The sequence below is a fragment of the Enhydra lutris genome, unplaced genomic scaffold, assembly GCF_002288905.1.
Source record: "Enhydra lutris kenyoni isolate GAN:26980312 unplaced genomic scaffold, ASM228890v2 scaffoldscaffold12, whole genome shotgun sequence".
In the NCBI taxonomy this organism is placed as follows: Eukaryota; Metazoa; Chordata; class Mammalia; order Carnivora; family Mustelidae; genus Enhydra; species Enhydra lutris.
The window spans coordinates 30,318,287-30,335,088 of NW_019154096.1; the positions used below are offsets into that span (position 1 = coordinate 30,318,287).

The window sequence follows — 16,802 nt, forward strand, 5'->3', positions numbered from 1 at the left end:
TCCTCCAGACAAGGAAAACTAGGCATGGACCCATTAGATGGGCGTTTTGACTAATGGTCACTGTCTGTGCATCAGTTAAACACGTCTTGTTTCAGGTTGATTCGCACTATTGTCTGAAAGATCAGACACTGTGGCTGAAGTGCCTTGCGCAGTTCTGGGCCCTGCATGAATGAAGCCGACAGTGACGGCAATGGCCGATACTAGATTCCTGATTCTTTTCTCTCCCAGGCTGGAGTTCAGAAGGAATGCTGTGGGCAGCCCCATGGCGTCCATACCTGCCTTCGCCGCTCTCTCCCAGAGACTCTCGTTTGCATTTCAAAGATTAGAGATGGCTTTTTAAACATTTCAGACCAACCCACTTTGATTTCTCATCTGAGTTTCCAAGAACTGACTCCCCGGTGGTGCTATAGACAAGAGCACAATAACAGCCTAGATCAGAGCTGCACCCCACCCCCCTGCACCGCATGGCCGCTCAGTGCCCCTTTGGTTGTGTAGGGGTGAAGTTCTTCGCTGTTTAAAATCCATTTTATGGGCTTATTGGTATGAGCGGCTGGCTACGTGGGTGTGGCCTGCACAGTCACCCATGGGCCATGCGCAGAAGGGCCCCTCGCTTGGCTCTGCAGTCATCATTTTGAAATTCTTAATAATGTATGAAAGAGTGGCTTTGCAGATTATATGGCTGCGCAGACTGTCCTGCATGTCTGATACACAGAAACATAACTGTGTAAGTTTGGGTTTTATAAAATGTTAATAGAGCATTTTGGAGCTCTTGAAAAAAAAAGCTACTGTATATAATTCAATCATCTTTTAGTGAGACCAGTCTTCTGTAATCTCTCTCATTAGGATCAGGAGTAAAATGAAATTTCTAAAGAGACGAATTACAGAAATCCGTTTGAAACAGAAGACCAGTACAGATAGTCTGGCACTGTATGAGATCACCCTGTAGCTTTCATCATTCCTTCTGGCTTGCTTAAGGAGTTTGCCCAGACTGAGCCCAACATCACTAGCATATAGAGAGGTTAGGCCCAGAACCACTGGGCCATCAGAAAGAAATCGCAAGTCCTGGGAAACTAAGAGTGCCTTCTCTAGTGATCCTTTTTCTCTCCTTCTTGGCTTTGGAAAGCCAAGGTCTGGCATGACGCCTAGTCAGCCTTAATTCAGATGAATATTGTTTCATAATTATTTCTAGATCCATAATTCTAATTTTTAAAATAAGATATGCTTGCAGTTGGACCACATTCAGGAATATAGAATAACCTAAATTAGTCTTAAAAAGCTTTATGTTTTTTTCTTTCCTCAAATAGAGGTTCTTCTGGGATTAGCTTTAATGAATAGAGAAGAATAATGCATAATTAGCATATCGGTTGTTTAACACATTCAGGAGAATAGCCTTCTTAAGCACTTTAAGAAATGTGTGTATAAAAACTCTCTGAGCTATGTTTATGGTTTTAATGTGTTCAATAAAACTCTTCTTCATGGATTCCTCAAAGGTCAGTTTTTATCCAGCTTATGTCTGTATTTTCATAAATTGCGAATTTGAGAATTCCAAAATAAAGAGGCTTTTCTCTATAATAAATCAAGACACTCAGTGGGAACACTTCACAATCCCCACTTATAACCCATCCTAGTGTCTGCTTTTGCCTTTTGCAGTTCAAGAGAGCTCCACAAACTGGAGCCTACTTTTTAATTGTTAGTTGTTTTTGGTCTCAAAAGTGAAAAAACAATGCCTTATTTGGTGCATATCAATTTATAAAAGAAGCCAATGATGGTTTTGATCCCTCAGCCAGCCTACCCTCCTGTATTTGCTACTACTTCATTCCTTCCCTGCAGCAGGGAACTGGCCAGGCCTGACTCTCATGCATCGTCCTCTCCCAGGGCTTGCATCTCAATGACCGACAATGACCTAGGAGTCACCCTTGACACTTCATCCTGTTCCATCCTCTGCCCATATTCAACCTGTCCTCAAGCCCTGTCAATCTTCCTGACCAAAACCACTCGAGTACCCATCTCCCTCCAGCTCTGCCAGCTCTATCCTCATCCAAACTTTGATAGTCCCATATTCTGATTTCCTGCTGCCATCTTGCCTCCAGAGCCATCCTCCACACACCAGCCAAGACAATCCTCTTAAAACATAAACCTGATCACACCGACTTGCCAGCTTAAAATCATCTTTCAGGGCCTCCTCAATGATCTTAAGAAAAAAGCCAAAGCCATGAAAATGGGTTTCTTGGTCTTATAGGTCCAAACTTGCCTCATCCTCTCCTCTCCCTCTCTCACTGTGGCCCAGCTACAAAGGCTTTCTTTGGCTTCCTTAAATTGTCAGCTTCCTTCACCACTAGGACTTTGCATTTGCTTTCCTTCTGTGCGGGGGGGGGGGGGTTCTCTTCCCCACAAAATCTCCTTTCTTATCTTCCTCACACTTCCAAGAATTCATAATCAAACGTTTATCTCTACAATGGTCTGGCAAACGTTGGTATGCCCTTCTAGATCACCATCACTTTGTGTGGTCATGCTCTCCCCTGGAGCTCTAGCTCTAGTCCCAGGCTGTTGACGTTGGAGGCTGGAGGTGATCCTCTCCCATATCCCACACCCACTCACCGCACTCATGAGCGAGTCCAGGACGCTGACTGCAAATGCTGTTCCACATGCAAATGGCTGCGTGAGGTACAGTTCTGTGTCGGGGTCATCATCATCATCTTGGTCCAAAAACTGAACGTTAGTATCGTTCACTAGAAAAAGTGTGAAATGAGAATTAGCTCAAAAGACCACACACACACACACACACACACACACAAACACTGAAGCCAGGAAGAGAGCAGGCTACTGATTTAACAACACTGAAGTCACTGGAAAGGAGAGAAAAGCATGGGAGAAGCTGTCGATGAATCTTGGGGTGGGAGCCGGTGGACTCAATGGACTGCTCCTGTGTGATTGTTCAAGCTTCCCAGGCCTGGAGAGCCAGTGAGTTCAAGCAGCCTTGCTCCACAGCAGACCACCGGAGAATGGCTGAACAGTGCTGGTCAGTCCTTTGGTATAGTTTTAGAATCGTGACCGAAAAACACCCTGAGGTGTTTTTCGGTCACCAGGTCCTTTGAGAGATGGATGTATTTCAAGGATGAGTAGCCATGAGTAGCCATGCTGGGATGCTAAGTTTAGCCACAGGAAAAGAAAGCAACTTATCGAGACCAAAGAGCAGTAGACTAGGAGCACAGCAAAGGCAAAAAGCAAGGAATTCACCTGCAGGCAGGACCTACAGCCTGCCTGGGGTTGGCCCAGGGAGGGTCAGGTGTCCCTAGCCGTGAATCCAGGCCCATGCCGACAGGCCCTGTTGGACAGAACAGTGACCCCAGCTGGGACGGATCCCTGGCTGTCTCTGGCTGCTTGCTGACAAGGACTTGCTGTGCATTCTGAGCTGCATGGGGACGCCCACGTTCTCCCTTTCCCCTTCTACACAGTTCAATCTTTTAGATGCTGCAGCTCTAGGAGAAGCAGCATTTGATGCTGTAGTTCATTTCCATCTGAGGATTCCTCAAGGACTCCTCCGGCAGGCACGTGTAGACTGATTGGCTGTATCACTAGATGTCTTTAACTTATTAAAAATTAAATGACAAATTAATTTCCATTCCCATCTTGGCTTCAGAAATTATCAGTTTTGCAGAGCAAGTAATAGGGAAGAAAGTGTGTGGTGGGAGAGGAGATGAGCACTTGTGATTTTTGGATAATTATGGCACTTTTAGGAAAAGAATAGATGAGGTTTCCTTCTTCTGATTCCTTTCTAAATGTATCAGTAGTGAATTCTCTTTCCTAGAGTTATTGTTTTAATTTTTTATTTCCTGAGCATAACTTTTTGGATAAGTTTGGTTTTTTTTTTTTTTCAACCTTTGCTTGTTTATTGTATAAGGCAGAATAAATGATAATAGGATATCAGGCTAGGCATGGAATTAGTTTTAAATGACACCATCTTGTTTCCCTAGAGAAAAATTTTAATGGGGGAACATCTTTGCTCAGCAACACTTGAATTACAGGCTGGTGGGTAAAAGTACAAAATGCAGGATCAGACAAGTAAGCTTTAAACCCAGCCTCTGTACTAACTCTGTACAAGCGATGCATTTTATCATTCTGGACCTTAGTTTCTCTCTCTGTAAAGTGGGAGAAATACTAGGAGCACTCATGAGACTGTCAGGAGGCTCCTAGGAGATTGTACTTGGTGAGCCTGGCCCAGGACCTTGATAAGCATTAGTTTATCTCAAGATTGCCTTTCTGATTAAATGCTCTGTCTACCCTACTATGTTTGGAAAATTCCCAGCTTCCCTCCGCCTCTCTCAGAAGCGAGTAAGGCCTTGCTCGGGGATCCTATAGAGTCAAATGGTAGCTTTTCCTCTCCTCCCTCCATTTACCACTTTATGAATCAGAAAATGTAAACTCTGGACAATATGCAGAGAAGCATGGTTTTAATTACTTGGGATAGCCAAGGATGGTGTGTGTATCGACACTCTGAAAGAGGTAGGGTCTGCTCTCTCTTTTCAAGAGCACATGGAAGGGCTGGTAGTGTACTTGGAGGGGAAGTGGTCACTGGAAGGGAGAGGTGACTAGATTGTCAGCGAGCCAGGTATCTTGGTCACTGGGATGCAGGAACCAGGATTCCATGAAAATCCTGGGCCTAGTTCTGGGAGCATCTCAGAGGGAAATCAGTGTTACCCAAAGCCTACTTCACAGAACAGTAATTATGTGGTGCTAACAGGTGATTTTTAAAACTCCCCCCGCACCCAAAATGTTTTATGGTCATAGAGGACTGGGAACCAGGTTAAGTAGCTTTAACAAATGTCCTTCTTGTGGAACGTCTAGAAGCTTCTGGCCCACTATCATCAATTGAAACTCTCCAGGTGGATGAAGACTAGAATATACTACAGAGTTTTTAAAAACCTGGCTTCCCTCTATGCTTTTTAGAAGGCATTTGACTTGTTTGGTGTGATGCAGACCACATTCAGAACATGTAGGTAAATAGTAAATATTGGTGGGGTATGGGGAAGCGAGGTGGTCAGACAATGATGGTATGCTTGCTTAAGGTGGTATGACCACCAGGAAAATAGAGCTTAGTGTAGGTGGTAAGGGCGGTGTGAACACATGGAAGGTTGTCCGAACTCAGAGAAGAAATCTGGGGAGGGACGAAGGCTATGGGAGAGTCAGTTATGCTAACTGAATGCCTGCATCGTTGCCTCAGATTTGGGGCCCCAAGCCTTCTCTTTTCTCTTCTCCTAATCACAAATCGAGATATCCTAGTTAGTTGGTAGCACACAAACTCAAAACAGAAAAAGAAATCCCTGGCAGTCGTGATTTTGAAATGCAGCTGCAGGTTTCTGAGAAGGAGATATCTGGATGAATTTTCCAACCAGCGGTCTGGGCTGCACGAGCTCCCTGGCCTCTTACAACCCTTAGGTCCTGAGAAGAGCAATCCAGAAACCTAGGCTTTTAGCCAACTTCTCTAAACATAAAAAAGACACCTCTCCTGCTGCTGGAAACAGAAAATAGTGCAATACTCCTTGACCTGAGTGAATTTGTCCTGATAAATAGCTCCGTCTACAATAATGCAGTGCTGAATGGCGGACAATTTATTCCTTAGTTTCCAGACACCTCACAAGCAAGATGACTGTGTTAAAAGCCTGCTCTCTTATTTTGAAATATATTTGGGGGCCAAGAGAATGGTCTGTTCATTTCATCTGTGAGTCATTGGAAGGCAGGTGCTCCCCACCTCCCCATCCACCCCTCTACAGAACAGCACTTCCACTGTCTCTATTTAGAAGATCAATCCCCAGTTCTGAGACCTGCTGTTGATGGGCGCCTTTTACAGAGTTATTAACCAAGTCACAGGGAAGCGTGAAGGGCCTGACAGATGTCGTCATGACCAGGACCCTTCATCTTCCTGGTAAGTCCACTCTGAATCTCTGGGAGGCTATGGACCAGCCAGGTAGGGGCCACAGGGCAGGGCTGGGCCTCAGTGGCCACTAACCCTTCGTCCTTGGCACCCTTCTTGAAATCTAACTTTCGTAAGGAAATGTCCCCTAGGAACTGACTGCTTTTATGGCCTCAGCTTCTGAGAAAAGGCCTCATAGTGGGGAAAAAAAAAGGCAAATAAAGTCAGAATAAAGGAAAATAAACAGCTGGAGGGAAGGCTCCGTCTTAGGTTTCTTATCTTAAAATTTTTATATTTCTCCTTTGACTTCTCTGAGAGCTGTGAAGACATGTCAGTCAAACTGACAGCTTGTTGGAAGAGGACTATAAGGGAGAAGGCGGGAGAGCAGGGGGACACATAGAAGGGGTGGGGGAAGGCCCAGGCCAAAGAAAATGAATTAGAGCAAAGATGCTTTGGAAACAACTGCCAGGTCAGATGGGTGTGATCAAAGCTTTACTGATGCTGTGTGGGGAAAAAAATCATTAAGAAAGGCCAGAACAAGACAGTCGATTCCAACCAGAGCCACAAATAAAACACAGTCAAAGCAGTGCCATGGGGTAGTCTTTCTGTTACAGCCCATGAAAGAAAAAACAAGCCAATGAGAGTTGGAAACACCAACAACAGAACAAAAGGAGATACTGATGTGAAGGAAAACAGTGCTTCTTACCCAGTTCGGTTATCATTAGAATGTGCGTCCCACTGTTTTTTTCCTGATTGACTGATACCAAAGGCAACTTGCCAGGTTTAGCTAATTGGATACAGCATTTAAGGGTTGGGGAAAGGGAGTGGAGGAAAGTACAGAAAAAGAGAGCGTGAGGGAGTAACAGAGGACACACTGTAACGTAAGGGGACCCAGAGCCATAGGTGGTTAGTAGTCTTGGTGGGGGGAAGGCACCACTCAGCAGCTTTGCAAATTCACAGATGGTAGGAGGGAATGCCACTTCGGGATTAAAAGTTGCATTCCACTGGCCTGTGATCATGGCCATCCAAGCTCCATGATATTTCAGGCCAGAGTGGCATTCACGGACAATGGCCTTTAGTTGAGAAGTTCAGCTAAGATAGATGAAATGCCCATTGCTTCCACCCAGTTCTCAGAATGGGTCTGGCTTCGACCTGAGGCTTTGTACCTCAGTGGAGGGCTCTGATTGCAGGAGCTGTCTGGAGGTGCTTCCAATGAAAATCACCAGAAAGAGTCCATGGATTATGCCTTTCCTCCTTTCCTCCCCCTTCCCTAATTTATGCCCCAATCTCAAATCCATCATCTCAAGCTTTGTTGAGAACAGTGACCAGCATGAAGGAAACTGTCTATTCATCGCGGAGGAAAGATAGATCAGTTTTCCTTTTGGTATTGTCATATTGTTACCCATACCTCTCTCCACCTCCCCCAAAACAAACCCTACTAAAGCCCTCTATGCTGAAGGAGCTAAGAAACAGGCTACCCGCATACCCTATGTGGCTGGAAGAGAGGACAACAAAATCTTCCCAAAGCTGAGATTCACTCCTACCTAGTTCAGTAATGATGGGGATGTTGACCCCAGTCGTTATAGATGGTTGACGTAACATCCCGTGCACTGGGCTGTTATCTGGAGAGGATCTGTCCATTCCTGGAGGTGTGAACCCTAGTAGAAAAGAAAGAGAGAGGGAGAAAAGTCAGCGGCATGGAAAGCTTGGGAATACTATGAATAATATACATACACAATAAAAAATAGTTTATGCATTATTTACAGATCAACAATTAGCACTCACGGAATATACTCTTGTGTGTTGCTTTTGTGAAGTACAAAGTAGGAGGCCATTATAAATAATTCTAACCTGCCTTGATAGCTCCCTAAAAATGAGTCTCTACACCAATTACTGATCTTGCTCACAGATTTTTGTTCCCCTCACCTTCCAGGTAGATAAGATTGTACCTCTGTGCCTCCATGTGACACAGAAAATGCTTTGGGCCATGATAAGTGAATAGAACAGTGTATACCATTGCTTCTGGTACAAACATTTGACTTTCTGCCCCCTGTCCCAGACTGTGGCAACCATGGGAACTTGGGTTACTATGGAGACGAAGACTGGGCAGTAGCTCTGGACAACAACCCAAACCACAAAGCATTCTGAGTGAGTAAAGAGGTGATCTGTGTCGCTCGAAGACACTGGGGATCATGGTGTTGTTGTTATCACAGCATAACCTAACCTATCCTGACTATTACCATAAACTAACCGATTATTCTCTTGCCAGTGAGTGACTCAAGTCAGAGATCTTGACAGATTCTGGTCAAAGGGAAGTGGGAAGAAATTTGCTTGGGGGCTTTTAAGAAGTGTTTGCTTACTCTTAAAAAGAACACGCAGGAAGACATTCTCTTAAGAGATTCTCTTTTAATTCACTGGACGTTGCTGTTGTACCTGTGGTGCCTGGAACCATGGCAGCCATCTTGCAACTGGGATGGGCATCAGCTGAAGACAAAGCCAGCTTAATGAGACTGGCTGAATGAATGATGGAAAGACTTAACAACAGAAATAACTCCTTGAGGGAGTGTCTGGGTGGCTCAATCAGTTGAACATCGGCTCTTGTTTTCGGCTCGGGTCATGATCTCAGTGTCATTGTCAGATTGAGCCCTGCATTGAGCTCTGTGCTGGGCATCGAGCCTGCTTGGGATTCTCTCTCTCTCCCTCTGCCCCTCCCCTACTCTCTCACTCTCTCGCAAAATAAATAAATAAATAATAAAATAGAAAGAACTATCATTGAGTTACTGAATTAGCTAACCTTAGAGCCAAAACCAACTGACCTCAGTATTTCGTATTCATGAGACTTTACATACAGTATATATGAATGAGATTATAATATATACTATGATAATGAGATCATGTGCATATTTTATATATAATTATATGTATATGTACATATAATTTTTTTATCGTAAAAAATCCTGAGGCAGGATACGTTGGTTTTGTACACACACACACACACACACACACACACACACACACAGAGTTTTATATGTATGTAATTTATTCTTCCACAACACAGGCTTGAGCTGTGTGGATCCACTTATATGTGAATTCTTTTTGATAAATATAATGTATCCCTATAAATGTAATTTCCTTATGACTTTCTAAATAACATTTTCTTCTCTCTAGCTTACTTCATTGTAAGAATATAGGATATAATACACACAACATACCAAATGTAGGTTCCTCGACTGTCTATGTTTACCAGTAGGGCTCCACTCACCAGTAAGCTCTTAATAGTTAAGTTCTGGGGACTTGAGTTATGCATGTATTTTCAACTGTATCTGGGGGGTGGGGGCTAGTGCCCCTCAACTCTCCATTGTTCAAGGGTCAACTGTATGTATTTTTCCTTTTGCGTGAGCCCAAATGAAGAGTTTTCTTTTCTTTTCCTCTGCAGCAGAATTCATTCTGACTACCACTCCCCTGGTTTGTCGCAGGTCCCAGAACTCCCCGACCTGCCAAACACAGACCTCATACAGTAAATGCAGGCACAGGACATTGGATAATAGCCTACTTGGTTTCTGACTTTTGCCATTTGGGCTTCTCAGACCCAAATCCCAAGGACATGTTAAAATGAGCTTGGCCCAACCACGACTTCAAGGCTGAGCGGATGCCTCTTTAAGCATGTGCATAGAGACCTATAAACATGAGACATTTATTTAACCCCATATATTCATTTGGCGAAAATTAATTTTATCCAGGGATGGCTGTAGCAAGTGCTACCATCAACTCTGTGCTGGCTGTAAGACCCAGTTTGCTCCCAACCTTAGAGGACAGGCAGACAGATATTCACATTCACTTTGGTTTCCCTTCTTTGTCCTTCGGGGATTGGCTAGGTGGGCTTACCAGTGAATTAAAGATTTGCAGATACAAAGTCACTTGCTAAGTTTCCAAGGTCTCTTCCAAATAGGCCATGTGGCCAGATCCCTGACTTGGTCTCCAGTATTGTGGCAGTGGTGGGCTGATTCTGGTTTACAGTTCATGTGAAGCTCCGTCTATCCGGACTGAAATGACAGGTGCTCCGTAATTGCCTGTTGTTTTCGAGGTGCATAATGCATGAAATGCCAGCACAATATAAAAGGGTCTCCCTATTTCCTGCTCTCCTGTGTATAAATTTCATACTATTGAATGCCATACTTTCAGGAAGAAAAGTATCATTTATTGTTTGTTCCCTCATTGCACTTAATTTTACTCTTTATGTGGGTATACTGTGCACAGGGTAAGTAATGTCGAGTGACAGTATAATGTCCATCTTTCTAAACTTTGGAATGTGTGTCTTTCAGCCAACCACATAACCAAAAACATGCATTTTAAATGCTAGCTGTTTTCTTCCCCAGAATAGTGAAGGGGAAAACTAAACTGTTTCCATCAGAAGTTTCACTCAAAAGCATGAAAAACTACAAGTGACAGCCGTGCAGATTCGGTGGATATGACGTTTTTGAATTTCTTCAACTTGACAAGTAAACACCTTACATCGGTAATGCTATATGCATAATACATGGCCTGTATTTTGACATCCATCATCAAATGCTGACTTGAGAAAATACGGGTCTGTACGTCAAGGAATAGCACCCATAAAACAGGGAGAAATGCAGGTCACACGGTATTAGGAAAACTGTATTTCATTACAGAACGTGCAACAAGCCACAGCATCCTTTTATTTTATCTTATTTAAAGATTCCATTTTCAGCTGTGAAAAGACTCAACTCCTCTGCATGAAACCTTCATTTAGAAATGACATGCTTGCCTCATAGGCATATTTCATTTTGCTTTCATATTCCATTTTCCCCTTTAGTCGCCAAGCCTGGCTCCATTAGCGTCTACAACTGACAAACTACAGTGGGTGTCCAAGACATCTCTCCATTAAAAGTTCCTTCTCTTTCCTATGCATGACCCCAAGAACAGGGGGCTTTTGTTGGCAAGAAAACTTCAGCAATGATAAGGTCTTTCTCTTTTGCTCCTTTTCTAGCTACATATTGTTCACAGCAAAAAGCAGAGACAAAAGAAATAGATTTCACCTTTTTTTTCCCTCCCCCTCCCGTAGAGTTGTGTGAAAGATAAACAGAATTCATCACCATTGGTTTCTTAGAGGTCCTAATATGGAAAACCTGTGGTTTGAAATGACAGGGCTGACCCAGATTCCCTAAATGGCCTTGGAGAGAAGAGAAATTCAGGTACCTTCCTCCGGAAGAGAGGAGGCACTCTGGCCTTTGATGGCATCTACCCCATTTGTCAGAGCAGCCATTGATAAAGGGGCAGCTCTAAATTGTGTCCAGTTGTCTTCCTCCCTACCCCATCATTGTTTGCTGCATGGACACATCTTTGGTTGAACTTTAAGTCTCTCTACATAAAACATCACTCCAGTTCCACATGAGAGAGCACGGGCCCATAAAATATACTCCAGGGATCATAATCTACAACTGGAGAATGGTGAAATGAGCAAACTCTCCTTTCAATAGTTAAACTAACACTTGAGAAATTAATTTCAGAAACAAACACTTATTTTGCCAAGAGAGAGGACTAAGCATGTTGGTGTCTGAGAGATAGGATGAGAAGTTCTTAATCAGGAAAAGATCCAAGTTCAGTCACTCTTACGGAGATGGCCTCCTGATTCTTTAGATATATCCCCGTTCTCTCTGTTGAGCATGGCCAGAGGAGGCAAGTTTGGAGCTAAAAATGACTTCCAAAGATGACCTGATCTCATTAAAGTGAAAGCCCCTCCCCATTCCAATCCTCTGGGGCAGATGAGAGGTGCTTATGTTTCCTTTCCATTCTTTAGGCATTAGCCATAAATGGACCCAACACGCCCCCTCCTAAGCATGCGCACTCAGCATGCTATATGAGAACTTCAGGCCAGAGACTGAGTTTTCTATTTTTTAAAACTTCCTAGATTGTCTTTGGAATGCCTGCCCATAGAGAAGAAATGGAGTGGAATAGTTAGAAGTATGACCTTTGAAGTCAGATGTCTTAGGTTCAAAATCTGATTCATTTACTTCTGAGCTACATAACTATGAGCATAGCTCTGACTCCGTAAGCCTCTGTTTCTTTGTCTATAAACTGGAAGTATTTCATATGTAGAGCAATTGTAAGGATAAAATGAAATAGTGTATTCAGAACATTTAGTATAATGCCTGGTACAAAGCAAGTACTCAAAAATTCGACTACTGGAGATAATACTTCGCTAGGTACACAGTAAGTATTTGTGGAAAAGTATAGCACCCATCACCACTTCTTCCCTATGGATAAAGAATCGAGGAAGATTTTGGCATTTTTTTTTTTTTTTTAATTTTCGTGTAGAGAAAACCCTACAAAATTAATGGTAAGGCAATGAGCAGTGTGAATCCATTTTTGTAGGAATAATTAGATCACTTCAGTGATAAAAATGAATTTCAAAATATCTAAGGATATAATTCAGTAACTCAAAAATTTTGAAAGATTTTTGTGTAGGGAGATGGTTAGGATTTTCTTTAGGTACACTGAAAACGGGGGCCAGTTGTTGAGAAAGACTAAGAAAGTCTCTTAATTCCTTATAGCAACGGTAGAATCTCTCTGGAGCCTTCTTTTTTCAGACCTACTCTCCCCCTACTCTAATTATTTAGGAATATAAAACTTCCTTCTTGAGTTCCAAGACTCCTAAAATGGTTTTTACTACTCTCTGGCTTCTTTTCCAGCATTTGCATTCCTAACGGTATGTGCCACTGGTGGGTTCAGGTGAACAAAATCAGCAGTGTCTGATGTTCTTTTCATGATATGGGTTATTCCCAGGAACTGGTAGCACTCAGCCCCCACAACAGAGGTTACTTTAAGTAACTTAAGTGACCTTTAGTTAAATGAGACAAGGCCATTTCAGTTACAAAATTAAAGAATTAACAAACACTGGGACCATCCCAAGAAGTTCAAGGAGAAGAGATAGAAGGGGATACAAAGGAGATCATCAAGGTTTTGTTTTTTTATTAGTTGTTTTGGGCATCTGTGTGCAGCATCCACAAAGTACCATGTGGTTGTAGGAAAAAAAAAAAAAGGCAGTGGCTCAGACAAGATTTACACCATCAGGAATGGCTAGACTTCTAGACTTGGATTGGGTTCCAAGGTAATGCAGAGAGGAGTGCATTAGAAAATGAGGCTCAATATCACTGTCTATAGGGAAGTCAAAACAAAGGCAAGAGTGTTCTAAAACCAGACTGATTATGATCATTAGGAGTTAAGAAGATAGGTGTAAACAGAACTTTACAAAAAAAATTCACCAACACTTCTTGAGTGCTTACTATATACTGAACTCTGTTCGTGTAGTAACTATAGTTCTCAGAGCCATCCTATGTAGATACAACTATTTTGCTGGTGAGGAAACCGAAACACAAGGAAGGTAAGTAACCGGCCCCGTGGTGCACACCTAGGAATTAGCAGATCTAATTAGCTGAACCTCAGTAAATTGACCCCAGGTCTCCTCTAAACCACCAAGCTATGTCTTCTATTATGTGTTAAAACTGAACTAAGGGCTTTTCATGAGCCACCTCATTTATCCCTCTGAACAACTCCATGAGGATGGGCACTGTTAACATCCCCATGTGGTAGATAAGGAAAATAAGATTCAGAACAGTCAAAGAACTTCCTCAAGCACAACCAGTTGGTAAATGGCAGATCTGGGAGTTGACCAGGCAGGCTGACATTGGAGCCCGTGGATAGCCATGTCCATGCTGCCATTCCCCCTGTGTGCACTGCTCCCTCCTTCTCAAGGGCTGACCCAGGTGGGCAATTTGGAGGCCTGAGCCAATTTCACGTTTTTGTTGTTAAGTCACAGGGCTTGACCTCACAACCCTGAGATCAAGACCTGAGTTGGTATCAAGAGTCGAACACTTAACCGACGGAGCCAACCAGGCACCCTGAGCCAGTCGTACACTCTTGTGGTTTTCACTTTTAAACAATAGCAGATAACAACTGGGACCCATTGTAGTTACACTTAACTTGCTTTGGTACGATAGCATGCACAACTCGGCACATATAATAAATGCTTTATTACGGTACTTTTCCATGGGGGAAAACACAAAGTACTTTCTAAATCTTCCCTGGTTAAATCCCAACGCTTTTCCAGGGAGAGAGAGAGAGATGGAAATTCTTATCAGTCACCTCCCCTAGAATAGATGGAGAAGTAAAGGTAAGTGCCTCTCCCACCCCCATAGATTTAACATAAAGGAATTGGTTCAAATGGTGGGCCAAATTATCTTTTATTGTGTGCATATAAATGACGGTTAGAAATCCATATGCTACGTTAAACTAGGGAAATAAATTAGGTCAAGTCATCTAGCTTTGCTGAGACAGGTATTCAATATGAAGTTGTAAAAGGAAAAGATCACCGTTAAAAATGATCTATAAAGACATGTTAAAATCAAGAGAAACATCTCATATTACATCATCTATGAGATGAATTAAATTTCCTGTTAATGCCAGGAAAAAAAAAAACCCAAAGTGAAATGTCAGATGAAGTGAAGATCAATAAAAATATTTTGATAAGGAAATGCAACAATGCTATTTAAGACATGATTGGCAACCACTGAAACATAAATTATCCAAATTTCCCATTGCTGCTTATGGGAAAATTATGCAGATTAGAGCTTGATTAGGCTTATATCATGAGACTCAATTTGGACTTTTAATCTATTAAGCTCCAATAAATGAGGCATTTGAATAGCTCCCCTGAGCAAGTATAGTAATAGCCACAGTAGTCATTTTGCAGTATGTATTCCAACAAATTCTTCAGCAGCTGAAGTCAAGAAAATTCCGTTAAGAGCAGCATGACCGCTTTTGCTGCCTAACTTGTAAGGGGACCATCCACATGCAGAGTCTTGATTTGGAAGACAGATTTTTGGAAGAGTCTGCAAGAGCAACCCAGTCAAGGGAAAATCTTAGTTGAACCTAGTAATATTTTTTTCATAGTAGTTTTTGGGACCTCCTACAAAGTTGGAGTCCCAGAGTCATGAAGGCCAGGCAGCTGACCAGTGTTGAGTCAATAAAAAAATAATCTACCAAGGCAGCATCTTCAGAGACTGTCCAAAGGGTACTCCGCCCCACTGCTTTCTGTTTAGGAGCCTGAGGTGTGCTAGCCCAAGACAGGGCACTGGAGGACAAAGTTGCGGAGCTGGGGTGGGGGTGGGGGGTGGCGGGGAATGTCTCTGCCAATTTCGACCAAATAGCTCATGTGCTTGGAGTTGATAACTGCTCCAAGCCTGATCCTAAAAACAGAACTTAGAAACCACATGAAGAGACAATTCTGAGAAACTTAAACCGCACCTTTGGGTCTCCTTGGCCTCTTTACCAATCACTCTATGTTGGAGACCCAAGAGCTTTGGAAATCCTCAATCAATCTCTCCATTTCATAGATGAAGAAACTGAGGCTTAGAGCTAAGAAGTTACTGTACTCAAGGTCACAGAACCAGTTGGCAGAACCAGGATAGCTGATTCTTTGCTTCCAAGTCCTTCTCCACACAAGGAACCCATTCCATAATGGGTGGGGCGAGGTGGAGGGCAACATTGTCCCCACCCTGGCCACAGGAGTGACAACATGAAGACAGACAGTATGACTTCACAAGTTCAGCAAGATGGTCCCCCAATATCCTCGGCACATGGCTGGTTTAAGATGAATCTGTCCCCGAAGCTGGGGCCAACCTGTGCTCTCCCCAGGACTTGGTGTAAAAGACTGTGGGTTTTTGCTGTGGTTGCAAAGCCAGAAGGAGGTAAGTATGGGGATGCGGGTGACCAGTTAGCCCATCATCAATGGGTGAAGAGAACAGGACAGAGCTCTGATGCCACAGGCACCTTAGTTCTATGATTCCCTTTTTCTTTAAGCCTTTTTGAGTTGAATGTCTATCTCTTACTACCAAAATGTTCCAGACAGAAAATCAGTTTGCTTGGTGAAATAGCTCATGCATGTCTGATTTTGTATTAAAAGAAATAACTGTATCTTCATTTAAACTGTCCTTTCACTTCCATTGACTAGGCACAAAACCTGGGTCAGTGTAACCTCTATTTCTTCTATTTACAATAAGTAACATTAATATTGTTTGATGGTACTTTTTGCTAGATACCATATTTGATGAATACCTCAGGAAGTTGACTCTACCCATTGTGTAATGTACCTAATTTTTTTTTTTTTTTTTTTTAGAATTTGTGTTTTGGGTCTAAATCCAACCAAAGCAAAATCAATCAACGAACCAACCAACCAAAGTTCTCTATAACTGTTTGCTCATTAAGTTTCATTAAGCAGGCAATGTCTTTCCTTAAAGTAAGCCTGAAGAGATGACTGTCCCAATACCTATCTCTCAAAAGAAAGAAGGAAGGAAGGAAGTTAAGAAGGAGGGAAGGAAGTTAGGATGTTGTTAGGAAGTCAGGAAGGAAGGAAGAAAGAAAGGAAAGAAAGGAAGGAAGGAAAGAAGGACGGAAGGAAGGACAAAATTACTCATAACTCAAACACAACTAAAAACACAGATTTGGAAAGAAATCTAGTATTTATCTGGTCTAATGTCTTCATTTGCCCCAGAGCTCATGGTGTCATAGTGGATTTTCCACAACTTGTCAATTGTTTTTTTTTTTTAATCCCCTCTGCATTCATCTTACAACTTAAAAATAAGACAAACTTTGGTGATACAAATTAAATGACTTAAAATTTTATGTGCCCTTTGGCCTAAGTGATTTCACTTCTAAAAATACGTGTATGGCCATAATTCCCTTATATTAAAGATTTGGTTACAACAGTCTTCATTCATAGTTATTAAGTAACAATGTTAAATTGAAAACAACAGGAATGTTCTGTTTTAGGAAATTGATTATGTTAAGTATAACCCACTAAACATAAGGCAGA

At 42.4% G+C, this 16,802-nt stretch overlaps 1 protein-coding gene across 17 annotated transcripts in view; it reads right to left on the reverse strand.

The window, feature by feature from the left end:
* LOC111144685 (potassium calcium-activated channel subfamily M alpha 1) overlaps window positions 1-16,802 on the reverse strand; it is a 726,020-nt gene that overhangs the window by 33,910 nt on the left and 675,308 nt on the right. For 10 of the 17 annotated variants that reach the window (XM_022499102.1, XM_022499106.1, XM_022499095.1 and 7 more), the window contains 2 exons: window positions 7,456-7,569; window positions 2,599-2,729 (listed from right to left, as the gene is read on the reverse strand). In XM_022499102.1, coding sequence (XP_022354810.1) covers window positions 2,599-2,729; window positions 7,456-7,569 — 245 coding nt within the window. Of the gene's footprint in view, window positions 1-2,598; window positions 2,730-6,617; window positions 6,699-7,455; window positions 7,570-16,802 lie in introns of all 17 variants that reach the window. The other 7 variants (XM_022499098.1, XM_022499101.1, XM_022499090.1 and 4 more) reach the window with 1 other exon arrangement.